This window comes from Dermacentor silvarum, chromosome 6, assembly GCF_013339745.2.
Source record: "Dermacentor silvarum isolate Dsil-2018 chromosome 6, BIME_Dsil_1.4, whole genome shotgun sequence".
Taxonomy (NCBI): Eukaryota; Metazoa; Arthropoda; class Arachnida; order Ixodida; family Ixodidae; genus Dermacentor; species Dermacentor silvarum.
The window spans coordinates 175,333,197-175,351,481 of record NC_051159.1 but is presented as its reverse complement, the minus strand read 5'-3'; the positions used below and the strand labels follow the sequence as shown (position 1 = coordinate 175,351,481).

General features: G+C 43.4%; 1 protein-coding gene across 15 annotated transcripts in view; it reads right to left on the bottom strand.

The window, feature by feature from the left end:
- LOC119456428 (sex peptide receptor) overlaps positions 1–18,285 on the bottom strand; it is a 441,000-nt gene that overhangs the window by 17,755 nt on the left and 404,960 nt on the right. For 13 of the 15 annotated variants that reach the window (XM_049669832.1, XM_049669837.1, XM_049669834.1 and 10 more), the window contains one exon: positions 13,544–13,598. The exons of the other annotated variants lie outside the window; for them this stretch is intronic. In XM_049669832.1, coding sequence (XP_049525789.1) covers positions 13,544–13,586 — 43 coding nt within the window. In that variant the 5' untranslated portion in view covers positions 13,587–13,598. The remainder of the gene's footprint in view (positions 1–13,543; positions 13,599–18,285) is intronic. 15 annotated transcript variants of the gene reach the window in all.

Below are 18,285 nucleotides of genomic sequence, written 5' to 3'. Positions count from 1 at the left end.
GATTTTGATTGCACTAGAAGTCGCTATTCCAGGGGTATGCGTACCTTCCAGAATGCTGGCTATCTTTTTTTTTTTTTTTTTTTTTTTTTTGTGCAAGCCCACTATAGCAATCCGATTGTGTGGCTTCCGGCTGGAAACAAGAATGGGCTTCGCTGCATGTTTCCGGGCTCAACCACGCGCCCTTCTTGTGTGACGGGCCGCATTCTTTGGAGACGAGGAAGGCACTTCCCCGAAAGTATTCACTGCCGCCGCTGTACACCTATCGTCGTCGCTATGCGTGAAAGCGGATACGCGCAAATCACGAAAAGGCAGCAAGAAGGTCGTGCATTCGAGTGTATAACACGCCAGACTGCAGCATCCGCGTGTGCTGCCTCTTCGTCGTACCTAAAAGGGACACGTGGGTATGTGGCATTTACGTTTTACGCGGCTGTGACAGCTCGGGACAGATATCGGGCTACGGAACGCAGCCGCCTCTCGCTTCCGTCTAGCAAGAGACGAGGACCTGATGCGGGGGCGAAGTAAAAGCTTCGCGGGGCTTTGGCGAACATCTCGAGCAGTGCTCGCAGCACATACGTACAAGGCCCGTTGCAGCGAGCCGCTCCTCTCGCTTTTCACGCACGATAAATAAAGAACGATAGAAGAAGAAGCTCGTGGCTTCGCGAATGTGGAAACACCACCCACATCTCCGGGCCACTGGAAACGCCTCGCTTGGTGAGACGCCTGAATGAACGCGCGCTCTACAGCCAGGCACGTCCATGCACCCGCTTGCTAGGGGCTGTGGGCCAGTTTGCAGTGCCGGTAGTCAGGGGAGATAGTTTGTCTTGTCTAATCGTTGTTGTTCTGGACCATTTTCTAAAGTTGCTCTTGGCAAGAACCTGCTGTTTGTGAGCCTTTTCGAAAGCAAACGAGGGGGTCTACTATTCTTTTTGGTGCTCCTGATAGCTGCCTTGCATTAGGCACACTCGAGAAGACTTAATGAAACGAACTCAATAAGCGCGCCAAATTTCGGCTTGTTACACACGTGAGTTGTTTCTATGGCCTTTTCTTATTTATTTTTTCGTTCAGGCTCTTCGCTTGTTTGTATAATATGTTTATTCTTTCATTCTTTAGATTCTGGCAAGAGCTCTACTCTACATGACTACACAGGTTAGTGCAAGGAATGTTAGGGTTTCAGGAGTGTCGCGGTTTTAGAATAGGTAAGCAATGTGATTGTTAGCATGATGTCAGCATCAATTTGGCTCCTAGCTGCGACAATCTGGAGCACGGGTGACAGTCGTGAAGAATTTACAGGAGTGAAAGTAATCTGCATAATATGCCAACAAAAAAAAAGCAAAAAAAGAACATCTGTATATTCTGACAATATTGAGAATACGGAACGGCAACCAAATTCTTCGGATGTTTTTACTGAAAGCATTAGGACATTGTCATTTATGACAGAAGTGTAAAGGTGTCATAAGATCAGAAAGTGTGCAAAGGTAAAATGTGTTCTGATGGCCCAAGACGGAGGGGGGGTGGGGGGGGGGGGGAGGGCAGGTTCCTCGTAGGCAGTCTTATCCTGCAGCAGATCAAAATAGGCTGCCGATGTTGAGAAAATTGGTAGCAAAACAATAACGATGATAAATAGGCATGCTTGACCACGACAAAAAAGATGACACCATTTACGGTATGTAGTGCACAAAATGGCGCGACTACGACACTGGAACCCATCATAAATTAATACAATGTCATGCGATCGGACCAAGATTGCGTGGTGCGGTTCTGATACTTTGTGGGTCCGTTTACGTTATGGCACACTGTACCTTTTGATTTCGGATGTGAAATAGTTTTTAAGAAGTGCAAATTGTAGTATCTTGGAAACTGCAGATTCAAGGAGATCAAACATAGCGAAGAATGAAATACTGGTCATACTGGATGTGGTGGTCATATTGCCATATAATTTAAGCGCTTGCTATTAAATAATGTCCGCCTGTTTTGAAAGCTGCTTTGCTTGCACCGTGAACATTATTAAAATCTCACAATTTTGTTTGTCTGATGTGTCAGCGTGGCAACTGGTCGACCGCACAAATTGTACGACCAAAATGGTGGCCCTTCAACAAGCAAGCTATCTCTGTCGCACTGCTCGAACGATGAGAACCAAACTTGACCAAACCACACTCAACCAACCAGAACATAAACGGACTGATGAAGTGATGTGGCTTCAAGAACAGTGCGGTCATCCTAGTCGTTATTAACAACCCATGTTTTTTATGAAAATAAAAGCACTATGATAAAAGATAGAGATGTAGCCACCGTATAAAGGAATGGTGACGGCTACTCCTTTTCGCTCATAGGAGTAACAATAACATCAACAAAAATATATCGATAGCAAGGAAAGAAACAACGTCTTAAGGCTAAGAATGCACGGTACACAGGCCTATACACACAAGAACATACAGATTACCAGGCCTTACATTACCCGCCATGGTGGCTTAGCGGCTATGGTGTTGCGCTGCTAAACACAAGGTCGTGGGATCAAATCCCGGCCGCTGCGGCCGCATTTGCATGCGGGCGAATTGCAAATACGCACGTGTCCCGTGCATTGGGGCCACGTTAAATATCCCATCGTGGTCAAAATTAATCCGCAGTCCCCCATTACGGCGTGCCTCATAATGAAATCGTGCTTTTGGCAAAACCCCAGAATTCAATTTCAATTCAGGTCTTACAATTTTTTGCACTCTTCTTCATAGCCCCAAGAGCATTATGATCCGCGAGGGTGTCGTTTTTTTTTTCTGAAAAACCAGTTTGTAAGAATGACCTTCTAAGAAAAAAAACAATACTTCTAAGAAAAACCATTCCTCGTCAGTTGCAGGGCGTACACCGCCGCTTCACATGCCAATCGGCAAGAAGGCGATCGACGTGCCGTTAATACGGCTGTAATTTTTAATCTCCTTAATGGGCCAGAGATTGAACTGCAATATCTTTACGACACGGAGCACACGTGGTGCCAAGTCTCTGCGCGGAAAGCTGAAACATGTGGGACGTGTCTGTCGTAAAATGAAAGCGAGAAATGTGGGTCAATATCGCCTCTAGAATGACGGCGACTGTCCGCGCGAAAAGCGGTTTCATTGGAAGCGGGAGAGAATGGCGCGTAATAAAATTTTGTTGCACGTGAAGGAAGGGACCGAAAATAAAAGTAGCAGCATCGTACACCACGCGGCCAGTGAGTCAAGCCTGCTCCCAGACTTGGGGGAGAAAGCCAGGTAGACGGACAGCTCGACCAACTCTATAGCATGAAAGGAAGTCAAATCTGCCCGAAGTTCCTTTTACAACTCCAGAAAAAAAATCTGGAGAAACGTGGTTGAGCCGGCGAAAAGGAGCAGCAAAAGTAGAAGACTGCGTTGCGCGCTTCTATCCAATTGCTGCTGTCTTACGGCTCGATGCACGCAAGTCACGTACTGCCTGCGTGTGACAATTTGCTCGGGCTAGAAACCTCGTCTTCTGGTTTGCTGTACTTCGGAATATATTGGCCGACGTCAGATGGCACCCGTTCCGCAGTCGACGTGGCAATATGGTTCGCCACAGAGTGATCAACTAGCGCACTTATCACTAGCAATGCCTGACTGCTAAGCTTTCATAGTGCTATCAAGCACGGAGGATCCTCCCACAGCGGCCGATTAAATACTGTTTCATTTTTTTTGCCTTTCCTGGCTACGTATTTATGCGACCTTAAAGAAAATTTTCAGTGATTTCATTCGTTCTAGAGCACTCTTTTACAGTTTACTGTACAACTGGAGCGCGGTATACTCTAGGAATTAGTAAAATATTTGACAGCAAACGCTGGAAACAGAAAGGGCACGTTCACATGACTGAGAGCCATATACATAACTTAAAGTTGGCCAGGTTATGCAAAGTATTGCGCGTAATGTATTTTTCCACTGCACTGTCATTCGAGCAGCTTGGTAGGTAGGGGCGAAGGCCTGCTTGCAGCTTATTTACTCGGTTATAACAGCCAGCCTAGGACAGCCAGTTATCATACCATTTCTAAAAGACTGAGGATTCTGTTCATTTCGATTAAACCGAACTTACATATAACTTATTGAAAAACACAGAAAACGCATACAAGAATACGTTAGAAGAAAGGAGAGAGCGTTTCCTGTCAACCTCACTTGACGAGCGGAAATGCTACTGCTGTGTACGTTACAAGTACGGCGTTTATGCCAAGTCACAAAGCAATCAGCAATTTTGTTTAGAGACTTCAGTGTCTCATCTTAAGGAAGTAACCAGTTTGATGATGGAGATGTAGGCTGGTGATGGTGATGATAATGTAAGCTGACAGGATTATTACACAAGAACTTTCATTCACATGCACATAAGTATGCAACACTGTACTATCTATGCAGAAACGATGACCATTATGAGTCAGCTAATGTCACAGACTTATTGGCCTAATGAGCAACCAAATTGATAAATTGGTGACGGTAGTCTGGGGATATAACAGACAGTTTTAGTTTGGCGTTTGTAAGCAAACGTAAACGCATTACGTACGCAAAAAATACCGTTGGCATCACTGCGCATGCTCTGAACGTTATTCGGTTTCTGCGGTTTACGTGCGCTATGATAACGTACGTTATTTGGCGAGTTTAACGTTCGTAATGTTTACGGACGCTAAAGAAATAACGTTGTCAAACATGGCGGCACCACTGGCTCCCGCTTCAGCATGAATTCTCGTGATGGTTGCGCTCTCACTGACGTAGATAACTAGCAACTATAGAAATGAGCTTTCGCTTTCTCTAAACTCGCCTGAAACGTTAGCTTTGAGCGCATAGCGCGCCCAATTTCTGAGATCCTTTGGCGATTCCGGCGACCGTAGGCCTAACCGCGACGCGTGTTCATACGTTGCCGCATAGCAACATCAGGATGGATGCTAATGGATTGTCTTGGCTTGGATACGTTTGGCACGAGGCACCAGATGGTGCCCCGTTTTATAACGTCTTCCTTACCGTTTGCGTTCCCGTACAGTAAACTTAAGCTCTTGAAAGAACGCGCACCGCAACGTCCCGCAAACGTGCTTACGTTTAACGTACGTAAGCCGACAAACGCAATTCTAAAACTGTCTAGTGTTGGCGAATATTGCATAGTTTATCTAAAATAGGACAGCGATTGCCGCATTCTCGCTCGAAAACAACAGCGTCTCCTAGGGAGTCACACAATCTAGTTGCCGTCTGATCCATGCTTCGTACGTCGGAGTGAAGCCCTAGTGTTTGTCGCGAGTAGATCAAGAGACTGTAAAGCTGAGCGAATTGAAGATCTCGCTCTTCACCTCGACAAATATTTGCATTCCATTTTTGAAGCAAAGGGAGCGCCGCTGTTCGCATTTACTGAACCATACATGTAGGTAGCAAACATTTGCAGTCTTTCATGTTAACACAGAGCTACGATGTGAGGCGTTCGGCGCGTAGCGTTGTAGGTACCCGCATCACGTGTGCGATGCGGGTATCCATCTTTCAACTGAAATCGCTATTCGAGCAAACTCAGACTTACCCCTGCCGTCTTAAAACCACCGAGCATTTCAAAATATCGAACCTTAAATAACCAGAACCAAATTACCCAAATCTTTTCTTTGCTCTCCGGTTGTTTACATGCAATCGAGTTCAAGATTGTGGGCTGTATTATTTGCCTGAAATGTCTAAAATCGCACGCAACGTTTTTACTAACACAAGCCTGCGCCGCGCTATGCCTTTCACTCCTGTGTGCCTGTGCTGCGTGCCACTTAGCACACGTCACATCCTATTGGACTGCAAACATTCGAATAGAAGATGTGGAGATGTTTTATAATATGTTCTTGCAAAGCCTACTGATCGGATGCAGGATGGAGTGCCCTTATTGCTGTTTGATTCAGCCGGCTTTGAAGGTTGCTGCGAGCAGAAACTGCGAATAATACTACAGCAAATGGACGAATTTTCATGCGTTCATTTTAGGCTCTGGTTTAGTGATGCGCAGTTGTATACAGGCACCGCAATATTGAGCGCACGGTAACAGATGCCTAATTTCTTGTTTTTCTTTTTTTCTTTTTTTTTCTTGTCGTACATGTCGGTGGGACACACAAAAACTGCTCAAAAAAGAAAAAAATTGGATCTATGAACAGGAAAGTCACACGCAATGTTTAGCAGCGTACCAGCCACACAAACACTGAATCTACCGAGAAGTGCTTCGAATAAACCCTTTCGCATTATGTTTGTTGTCGTCACCGTCGTGGTCGTTATTAGTGTTGTTGTTGTTGCTCTTCTTTTTATTCTTCCTCTTATTATTGTTATTTAGGTTGAAGGCATAGAATTATAAGCCTATATTCAAGAAAGAAAATTGGGAAGGAAAGGACTGGCAACTGTTTCCAAGTGCGGCTGACCCGCTCGTCAGGAATGAAGGTATAGAACTGAAAAAGGAACACGTCTTAAAGGCTGAAGAGAACGAATACAGCGCGGTAGTGGGGGAAGGAAGACGACGAAAATGCCCCTCCAACCCGCGTCGCAAAAGGTCAGTGAATGAAGAACAGATAAACGATGCATGGAAAGGCGAGGAGCGAACCAGAGGTAGCTCTGGTTTAGTCGAGGTTCGCGTTTAGCTGTAGGGAACGTGAGCCTCGACTACGGCTTTATTCCAGCCTTTACACTGTCTTGATCTGCCCCCACTTCACTATCTCTGTCCCCCCCCCATCCTTGTTTCGCCCCTTGCTGAGCATATTTAGGTAGTCAATTGTACGGCATCAGCTATGACGTCAGGATGTGCTCCACCATAGATTGCTGAGAGTTCGAATACGAGGAGACACCATTAGGCAAACCGACGGGATGCCACTGAAGTTTCGCATATATGCACACGCGAAGGAAATTACTTTTCCTTAATTTTTCCTAGTCTTACCATTGTGATTCTTTTTATATAGAAACAGCATTGCTGTGAGCAAAGGAGTTAAAGAAAGGAGTTGTTCAGGTCAAGACAAATATAAAAAGCTGGCCTGCCAAAAGAGCCGTCCTATAGGTTAGCATGTGCAGGGAAAAATGGTCAAGACCTAAACCAACCTAAATATTGATTAGTAGACGTAAGAAGAACAAAGTCACGAACTATCATGCATAAAACGCTGAAAAGCTACGCCTCTTTCGTCTATTAAGCATTACGGCCGAGAGTACAAATATGAATGGTGTGTGTTTACTACAATCACAAACAGGCCTCCACGATAACATGAGGTATGAAAATGAGTCAGGTCTTGAAATAAAATTTAATTATCTCTAGCACGAACTATTCTATTTAGTTTTCCTTTTAACCATGCCACAGTCTTCAGTATATACATGACCCTGCAGAAGTACGTTTCAATATGTGCTTGTGCAAATTTGAAATTATTCTCGTATGACCGCCTTAATGTCACACACGCAGAAATAAATTTTCGTTTATGCATAGCATCTAGATACCGGCTCCTGTTTCGAGAAACAGATCTGCAATATAATACGCTCAGTGGAGTATTTCTGCCTGATGTAAAGAACGATCTTTTCGAAGAAATTCTCGAAGAGATACCGCTAAGGCGGAAAGGTCAAGTTCATTACAAAAGGATTCACGAAATTACACAGGACATTACAAATTACACAGGATTCACAGGACATGTGCTGGTGCAAAATTTGAAATTATTCTCGTATGACCGCCTTAATATCACAGACGTAGAAATAAATTTTCATACATTTATGGCATCCAGATACCCGCTCCTGTTTCAAGAGGCAGATCTGCATATATTACGTTCAGTGGAGTATTTCTTCCCCATGTAATGAATGATCTTTTCGAAGAAATTCTCGAAGAGATACCGGTAACGCGGAAAGGTCAAGTTCATTACAAAAGGATGTTTTCTTTGCACCACATTCAGCGCCAGTTGCGCGTGTATGCGATGGAATGAGGACCTTTTAGGAAATACTGTAGAGCAGCAGGCAAGGACTTGAGACATTCGTCCAGGTGCCCATGATTTGAACATAAACAATGCATACCACTACTAAACTGGGTACCCATTTGCACGAATACGCAACAGCACTGAGTATAGTAGCCGATGTTTACCATTTCAATAAATTCTATGTCTGTTTCAAGTACAATCGCACTGACTGGTTGAGCGTCGCAACTCTCCAAGACACATCACACCCTACTTACTTTTTTTTAACATACAGACTTGGCTTCCCATTTAAAGCGTTTCTTACCATTTGTTCGGGAGTGATGAGACCTCTAAGGTTGTTTTATTTATTTTTTACATGTATTTTTACCATATCTTCCCCGTAATTTGTGCCAAAATGTAAAGATGCGCAAGTGCCCCGTAGTTGGACAGAACCAAACTGATGTTATTTGCCATCGCTTCGAGCAAGCCAGACTATTTTTTTTTGTAATTCACGTAATTACATATTTAGCTTACGCTAATTATATAATTTCTCAACTATTCCATTCAGAGCAAAAGTGTCGATGGGTAAATTGTAGAACATTCTGGAAAATTCCCGATCTGGTTTTCGGTTGCTCAAGAAGAATGCTTTTTCGTGTTTCGCGGGCTTTCTTTCAGGCTTGGAAAAAAAAAAAAAACCTTTGTGTAGCACGTATTGAGCAACACAGAGCTGGATCGGGAATTTTTTAGGATGGTCTACAATTTTCTCATTGACTCATTGACAGTTTCGCTCTGAATATGACATTTGAGAAATTGTATAATTTGCATAAACTAATATGTAATGAGACGAAATACAAATAGTTTGACTTGCTAGAAACGATGGCAAACAACATTACCTTGGCTCTCTCCAGCTACGTGGCACTTGCATATGTATATTTTTTTAAATTTTTCCACAAGTTACGTGGGACACATGGTAGTGCGACCTGCAGCAATGTTTTTTTTTTTCTGTTTGCACTAGCGCACTCAGTTCATCGTCATTATTCGCCGTGGTGGCGTAGTGGCTTTGACATAGCGCTACTAAGCCCCGAGGCACGGATTCCAATCTCTGCCGCGGTGGCCTCAGTTCGATGGGGGCGAAATGCAAGAAACGCCCGTGTACCATGCACTGGGTGCACGTTATAGTACCCCCGGTAGTCAAGAGTAATCCAGAGTCCCTAACTACAGCGTGCCTCATAATCATATCGCGTTTTTGCACGTAAAACCCAAGAGTTTAATTAAGGTTTTTTGTCATTGTTCTGGCTTTATTTACGGAATCTTGTTCTTCCCTTTTTATCGTTCCTTCTTTTCTTCCCATTTTCAATTTATCTGTTTCTGTCCCCTGCTTCCAGAACAGTAAGCATACGTTGTGCCCCTTCCGGTGGCAGTTGCCAGCCATTTGCCAGTTACGGGGAGAGTGTTTAGTCCTTGCTTTCGTTTTGTCTGTTGCAATCGTAGATATGTTTTCAAGCCAAATAATAACAACTGATATGAAGAAGATCCCACCTTTCCGCGATACATGTCTCCAACCTGGTCCGAAAAGCGTCGCCTACTAAAGGTATGCGAACGTGAGAATAATATAACAGAGACTAGACAGCCACGGTTATCACATCTGATGGGGAAAATCAACTATCTGCTACTGGCAAAAGACAAGTTGTGCATCAAGAGCTGCACCGAATGTTTTATTTCAGGAGGACCCGCGCTAGTAGCGTCGTTCAGTCGTTGAGTTTGCCTTCATTTAGTAGATCAATTTCAGCCTACATCGTTCTTCGCCTTAGCTCACGCCTGCTCTCGCAGTTTCTTTTACGCTGAACCGTTAAGTCTTGTCCGGGCGCATCGCGTATATCGACTAGGCTGCTCTTTAGAACTGTTTATGCATCGTCCCAAGGGCACTGTAACAACTGCTGCGCCAGCCGGCGCGCATCATCCAAAACTTCCGGACGCGTGGATGCAAGCGGATGCGCAGAAGTTGGGCGATGAAGGCGACGTGAGGACGCTTGGCGCCCGCATACGCAATGGTTGTTCACGTCGCCTCGTTTTTGTCGGTTCTAAGATAGCGAGCAGCAAATCGATTGCATTTTTTTGTCACGTGCAAGCAACGAGCGGATCGGCACATCCTCTCTCGCGCAGCTTGCCTGGTCTCTTCGCTGCTGAATATTTATCAGCCGCCGTTGGCCGGTATGCACCAGCTCAAGATCGCTTGCAGCGCTTCCGGAAAGTGAAGCGACGTGATGCACACATTCCCCACCGCCCGGTGCGAACAGCATAAGTATCTTCGTGGGGTGCTGCTCCCGGCATAGTTAAATGGAGCCATGCGAAAATAGACCGAACTGTATACTTACACTCTTCACATAAAAAATTTCAGAAAGCTATGTGTTAAACTGTAGTGCCACGAGACTTCCTTGTGTCGTCTAACTTTTGCGCTGTTTTTTTTTCTAATTTCGATCTTTATAGTTATGCAAAGAAAATTCCTAGGCAGCAAGCGCGACGAAATATTTAGCTCGTCTCTAGTCGTCGTGGTAATTGTATTAACCCCCTAACAACGACAACGAGATGAGATGAGAACGCCGCCAAATATGTCTTCCGTTTGTTGAATTTGTTAAAGTATATGTAGCCTTTGAGCTAACTGAAACAAAGTCTACATAATAGAGCATGGGACTGTGGGTTTGAATCCCGGCCACGGCGGTCGCATTTCGATGGAGGCGAAATGCAAAAGTGCCCGTGTGCTTGCGTTGTAGTGCACGTTAAAGAACCCTGCAGTGGTCGAAATTAATCTGGAGCCCTCCACCACGGCGTGCCTCATAATCAGAACGGGTTTTGGCACGTAAAACCCCAGAAAGAAGAATAAGAAGAAGGTAATGTCGCTGCTGAAAACCAAGAATAGTTACCGCTCTAAAATGCTAATTCGCAAGTTTTTTTTGGTATGCAAGCTTGAAACTCAAAAGGTCAGGCATTGTTGACGTGCATGCAGTTGGTGAGGTTTAGGTTAGCAAAGAATAGATCCCATTTAGTCGTTTTCATTTACTTATTCAGAATCATTTAGCCACGCCGGTGTGCCCCTACACAAAGCACATATCGAATGCCGCGCTTTTTTTTTAAAGCGAAGCTTTGTACCTCTACCAGCCAAGGGTTCTGTCGTGTCCGTTGTTGTAATCAAAAAACTATCCCGACGAACCGCTAACAATTGCAGGTATAGCAGTATAGCTTACTTGAATTCAGGCATTCAGCGTACAACTAAGCACTCGTTTTCGCAAGAAAAACCACAAAAACAAGCTTCAAAGTGATGAGCCAACATGATGGATGATAAGGGCTGCGGGCAAACAACGCAAACAGGCTCGGCGCGGTCCGTAAGATTAGATTGCAGCTGTTGCAAAGCTTATGCAGCTGCTTGAAAGAGGGTTGACGTCATTCGAAACCCTTCCAGCCTAGTAACTGCTTCGGTTCATTTTCTAGACTACCCCACTATGGGGTAGTCTAGTAGTGTATATAACACCGATCATAAAGCAGTAGTGAACATTGTTGTGAAGTAAATAATAATAAAGGCCGTGGTTAAAGTTACGTTGTAGTGTGTGAAATATCAAGTGCGCCGCAGTCACCGTGAGGGTGGTGTAAAAAGCTTCGCTTTCCAACCACCTTCACAGGGTGGATTGGCGGGCATTTTTTTTCTTGCAGGGCAGGGAGGAAACTTATCCTCCCAGAGCTCACCTGACAGTATGTCTATGTAAGATTATATATAAGCAACATGGTTTGTTTAATGCATGCATGGAGAGGTGACGGCTCGCCAGCGACAATATTATACCATTAAACAATAGCTTCCTGTCAATATAATCATTAAATGTTCAGCCTAATTACGGCTCCTTAAAGTGCCAAATAATTTTTATATCAATAAGGTAATACGAAGCACCATCAGTGTGCGTATATCTTGAATGCCTGCTAGAAAAAATCATAAACTAATTTTAAAGCCTCAAATCAGTTGCCACAAACGATTCAAACACCTGTGTTCCCATTCTTCATCTTTCGTCACAGCTACATCGCCCTGTTTTTCTCGTAATTACGCTACTACTGACTGCAGCGTGAGTATTGCGCGTTGCTTCATAAGGTTTCAGAGGCATTTAGAGCATGCATGTGCTCTATGTGCAGCGAGTAGTAAAATATTGTTCTCAGACACCACGGAAGCTACATTTGATCATTCATAGTTGACGCATGTTTCGTTCGTTCGTTCGTTCGTTCGTTCGTTCATTCATTCATTCATTCATTCATTCATTCATTCATTCATTCATTCATTCATTCATTCATTCATTCATTCATTCATTCATAACATTGCTTACTACTGTCCTTGTTAGTTTCTTGGATTGTACTCAAAAACAACTCAAATATAGCCTCCCCCATAAGTAACGAAAGGAAAGAGTTAAGTGGGCTCCTCCTCACAACGCCTACTATTGTGGGGAATCCGCAATTATTCCATTTCTTTTCTTTAGTTCGTTTTATTTTTACTCATTTTCGTTCAACTGGCTAGCTTAGGCATCATAAATTTAATTGAGTTATGTTTCTCAGAAGAAAATATCTGATATTTGTAAGAGATTATAAGTGGAAAATGATTGGTCCAGTAGGCACAAAATATAGTCAAACCGTGCCATTTTTATCACTAATGTATCATGACTATAAAGCCCGTAGACTCGCTAGCCGCTTATATACCAATGCTATTTAAATAACTAGCTCAGTAATTATTATTTTGCTGGTCATGGTAAGAGAGTCCCGTTATGTTCGCAAAACGAAACACATACACAAAAAGATAAAAGCTAAATACAAGCACAGTGTGCAAGAAGCCTATCTACACCCTTACGCAAGTAAGTCATGCACGGGCTTCACCAGACCTGCAGCGACTACGGCATTTTCTTCTCTCGTTTTTTTCTTTATTTCACAAACGATAGTTTTTTGTGCGCAGCGCATATTGTTCTGTGCTGCGCTGTGAACAGGAACACCGATATCGGTAATGAAAATGAACCCAAAGTAAGGGTAACTAACTATAGCTGAGCTACTTTGTTTGCTTTCAGCGAATGAATTCTTACCGCTGAACAATCGAACATGCACTTTAATCGTTGCACTTGAAGAAATGCATTTTATGAGCTCCAAGTGTGGTGGAGGCCGGGAAGATAAAGCCCGAACATCTTAAGTGCATTATGTCAGTATAACACCGTGTTAGACACTATGCTCCAAGTCAAGGCCAATGTAATCGGCAAAATGCAGATTACCCTTCTCGGACTAAATGCATATTTAGATTGTTGTCTGCCTACCACCTATCAGAATTTTTGCATTCAAACTATACTTCACTGTTAAGGGGAGAAGAAACCCTACACATTCTCTTCTTTAGGAGAAACTGGTTAGTTCGTTCTGGTCATTTATGATCAAACTGCTCTTTGGCGAAAGTTCTTGCCATTTTCATCTCTGGCCTGCGCGTATGAACATGATGTGAAATGAGCACTTGTATTGCTTATTCATTATTATGCAGTGTTTAGCATACTGATGAGCTTCCTCTGAATTGTATAGCAGAGCTCAGATTGAATTTCGCTAAGCGCCCTGCAGCACACTTGCATAAATTATGTGCACTTGGAATGACCGTGCTGATATACTCACCACTGTCGTAATCCATTATGATGTCTTCATCCACCTTTGTCATGAAGAAAAGTACCTGCAAAAAAAAAGAAATGATTACTTGGTGCAAGTTGTTGACGCCACTCTTATAAATAAAACAGTGACAGCGTAGGAAATGAACATAAAATTGCGCTATTAGTATAGCAAAACTGTATTGCTCAGATAATGCAGTGATCTTGGGGCTTAATGCCAAATCCGTCATTGTCATAAGCGGCGCATGTAAGGCAGTACGCAAGCATAATTATTCACAAGATGGGAAATCTTGAAAGTGTCCGAACCTTTATTGAATCGAAAGTTTTCGTACGAAATTAACATTTTGTTCTAACTCAACTATACATGGGAAAAATGAAACTTTTTACATTCTATAGTTAAAAATGTCCACCTTAGTGTTACTGAAAAGCAAGAACTTACTCATCGTCTTTTACTCGCTCTGTACCTATGCGCGCAAGTTGAGTACGGTGAAATGCGCTTGCACTGTATACCTATAAATAAGGCGCTTTGCAGCAGGTTGGAGGACCCTTAGATTTCATTAACAGTTCTAATTAGCTGTGCTTCTTTTCACGTCTTCAATTTTTACTTTCTCTAGTAATTCCGGGATTTTCAAACCGCCATACAAGAGCCCATTTACTACCTGTAACAAAGCAGGCAGCAGCAATTAAAGATACGACGCTTCGGCTAGCTTGCTCTCTTGTGCTATGCCGCGTCTTATCAACCAGAGCTTATACATTACATCGCAGTGGTAAGTTTCATGACGTCAAACTAGCCGATTCCGCAATCGGGTGGCTATTCTGTCTCTCCGGTGCTTATTGTCGAAAGACATCACAGTAAGGGTGGTTGCGTATACTGACCTGTGAACCATTGCGCATAAACCACAAAATGTTGCAACATGGCGTAATATGTTGACTTCGTTTTTTTTATTTCATTACATGGACAGCACGCATTTCGGGGGAGGATTCAGGTAAATCAGCACGCTCCTCCTCAGGTGCACCCCAAACTACGCGTGAAGACAGCCGCACCAATCATTAATGTGGCATGAAAAAAAAAAAACCTAACAAATACCTTCTGATATGAAGGTACACTCTTCTTCACAGTCTGGTTTTGTGGGTTCATTAAAGTGCCGTGTCTGACAACGCCTGTTCACCGTGGAAGATACACGTCTGGCGTTCACAAGTGCCGCAGTGTACAGTTTGCTTCAGTCGTCATTATTTGGCTATATTTCTGCCGGAAGCAGAAAGCCCACAACTTCTCTTGTGTATCCATTTAAGCATGATAGTTGAACAGAAAGCAAGTTTAGCTCCGCTTAGTAAAAACGGAAGCACTGCGAGTGGCTAATAATACACAAATAAATAGATTATGTTCCAAATCACAAGACCATGAATGCGACTACTCACGGATACCCTTTAGCAAAACGAATAAGAACATCCAACGTCTCTGGCAATTTCTTCGTGTCTGGTTAATATATTACAACACAAAGGTCTAAGCCTAAAGTCGACCTTTCTTCACTGCAGCTTTACCGGGACATCAAAGCGTAGCATGCTTGACAACAGCTCTGGCGCTGCCATCTTGTGACTGTGCCATCATGCCGAATGCATTAAAGACTTTCCTTTATTAAACGCTCTTTCTCAGTGTGAAGATTATTAGAATAATAACCCATGACGATGACAAGTTTGCCATATCTTTAACTGTAGTACATCGGCAAACTTCATAGCACAATGCAGTAAAAGTTGGGTACACATTCGTTGTACCAAGCATCGTGTCATTTCGCCGCCCGTACTTCTGTTAGCGGCTTTGTCCAGCTCTGCCAATAACACGGTAGCTGGTCATCAGGCTGACATTCAATACCTATAGACATAGTATCATACACAAACGCTAACGCACCAACCCGAGAATAAACGATCTGCAATTTCTACACATTCCACTACCGTACGTGCTCTTTTGCAGTCGCCCAGAGCAATCGTCAAATTCTGCCAATGCATTTCTCGCTAGCTCGTCCCTTAATCTAACATCGTTTTAACCACGCCCATTTCTTCGCAAAGTAGCTCTCGGTCATTGCCTGGTTATGCAACGTCTGAGGGAAATCTACCAACACCACAAAAAAAAAAGTGACTCTTGAACAGAGGCTGGTTGCAGCATTTCTGCACACAAACCGTTTTTCCTCTGCTTCCATTGTTTTGGGCATGTTTTTTTTTTTCTGCGAGTCATATTTGACCCCCCGCTCCTATGTAATACCCTCTGTTGCGAGGGCCTTTAGGGGTATTTTGTATACAATAATAAATAAATAAATATACACGTCACCATCTTCATGTGTGCAAGCGAGCAGCGTAGTAGTCATATTCACCACGCTTCTCTCGTCTTTCTTTTTTTTTAATTTCTAGCGTTTCAGTTGAGTCAGCTTTGTAGGTCACGTTTCGCGTCATTTGAGCTTCAGCCTCTCCACGTTTTCCTTTGTTCCCATTTTGCGCGCCTTCATGTGCAGCGGCGTAGGATTCTTGCGGCATCACGCCCGGTTTGCTCGGCGCGGTGCACTGGGTTGACTTCTCAAAAAATTGAGGCGGCAGACAACGCGAGCAGCTTGGCGTTCGGTTTTTTTTTTTTGTCAGGGTATACAATTGACAAAACAAACATCAACACAGCGCGTCGTCTTCTCCCCTCCGAGGGACCAGTCCTCTTTTCTCTGAAGGCGCTCTGCAGCAAAGACGACAAATTTCCTGTCACTACAATGTGCCCTGACTTGTAGACACGTAGCTTCGACGCTGCCGAGACGTTCGTTGTCTAGGAGGAGGTCCCGTTCTGTGCAAAATTTTGTGAGCAAACCACAACTACAATGGGCGAGCCAAGAGAGAAAAAAAAATAAAAGCACAGGAAGCCCCATTAAGCGCTCACCAGTCGAAAATATATGGGTGCTTCTGTTTCGTGTCCTTTCTGGGGGTTCTTTCTTAAGAAAAGCTCTTATGTCTTGTTTTTACCCTGTAAACACTTTCACGGGCTTGACGTGCCGAAACGAAGAACCACATCCTCGCCGCTTCGGTCCTCACTTCAGGTTTGCGCATGGCGGTAAAGAAAAGAGCGCGAGGCTTCAAATACATCTCGGCATGCAACGGTGGTCTCGAGCGCAGGCTTCCGATGGTAACCAGGCGCTTGTATTAAATTTGCCGTATAAATCTAATTTGCAATGAGCCGAGTTTTCGGTGCCAAGAACGAAGGCGTACAAACCCTAGCAACGAGCATAGGTTCCTGGATATTTGCACTTGGAAAACAGTTTCGTCGGGACAGAATTGCCTTGTCCTATATTCTAGACTTTGCACAAAGGTGCGCTTTGGGTATGCATAGTTTTGTGATATACTGTCTAACACATGGCAATATTTTTCTATCATGATGTGCTCTATTAACTGGAACAATGTCATTGTAGGTCGAAAGACGTAAATACGAATGAACTTTTCGCATGGGAAACGCCTTTTTGCAATATTGCGGTAAATTTAATTTTTCTCGAGTTCGGAAATAAAGGGACTTGGTGTCTCGCTTCCGTGTCGCCTCCCCAGCCGCACCAAATAATTTAAGCTGAATGCATCGAGATGAAAATGTCAAATTGGCAGCGCAAGCAATACTAACACAGAAAAACAAAGCGACAGAAGAAAACGCTGTTTGGCATCCCGAAAATATAATCAAAACGCGAGAGGATATAATCGAAACAACTAGAAAAGCGTCTGTGGAACGAATAAAATTTTAAACTATAAGTACACATTTTGGGAGGCACAGTAAGAAGCGAACTCCTCTCTGAAGAACTCGGAGTCTGTCTGTGTGTGACTCCGTCCCTCGATGTATAGTCTCGTTTTAGCTGTAAACGTGAATCAGAACCGACTCGCCTGTCTGAATAGTTTGCAAGTGTCTGTATACAAATGTAGGAGCGATTGTGCCAGGCTGCTACCGCGTTTAAAAAGATAAGGATAAAAAAGAAAAAAGCACCTCGTCCTCTTACAGGATTTCTCCTAGGACATAGAAACTGGGTTGCTGTTCACAAAAAGAACCTAAACTAGAATTGTTCATAAGATAAACTTCCAGCCAATACTAATGCCGGACATATTACGAAGACGACGGGCCAATGGTAAATAACACTTGCGAGCTAAAAGCATTGTGAATACGGGCCTGGAGCTCAACTGGTATAGAAGATTGATTTCTTAAAAATGGAAAAAAAAAGAAAAACTATCGCATTGTCACGCATTGTCGCTTTCTTTTCTTTTTCTCGAATCATATTTGTTCTATTATAAGCAGAATATGCTTGATTGTGCACTGTTAAACTTTATTATAATATTGATGTTTTGCTTGAAAAACTGCTTAGACCACATTTATTGCTTTAATGCTACCCTGGCGGATGTGCTTCGATATTTCTTTTCTTTTTGGGTGTGTGTTTCTACAGAGCGCATGTTTGCAAAACGTCGATTCTTTTTTCTGTTTTTTTTTTCTTTTAAACATGATTGTCTCTTTGTAATGCCCACCTGCTATGCTCTCAACTGAGAGTGGCAGTAATGAAAATAAATAAAATAAAATACATCGTTTTGCATTCTGCCAGTGAGCGTTTAAAGCGTTAGCTTGTCTTAGCTCGTTGCTCAGCTTTGCGCCGTTGACATCGAAGGCATACTGTGCTTTGGTTGTAATGACCGAAAGTGCTACGTGTGACGTCTGCGGCAGCGAAGAGAACCACGAACATTCATTGTGTTACTGCGATC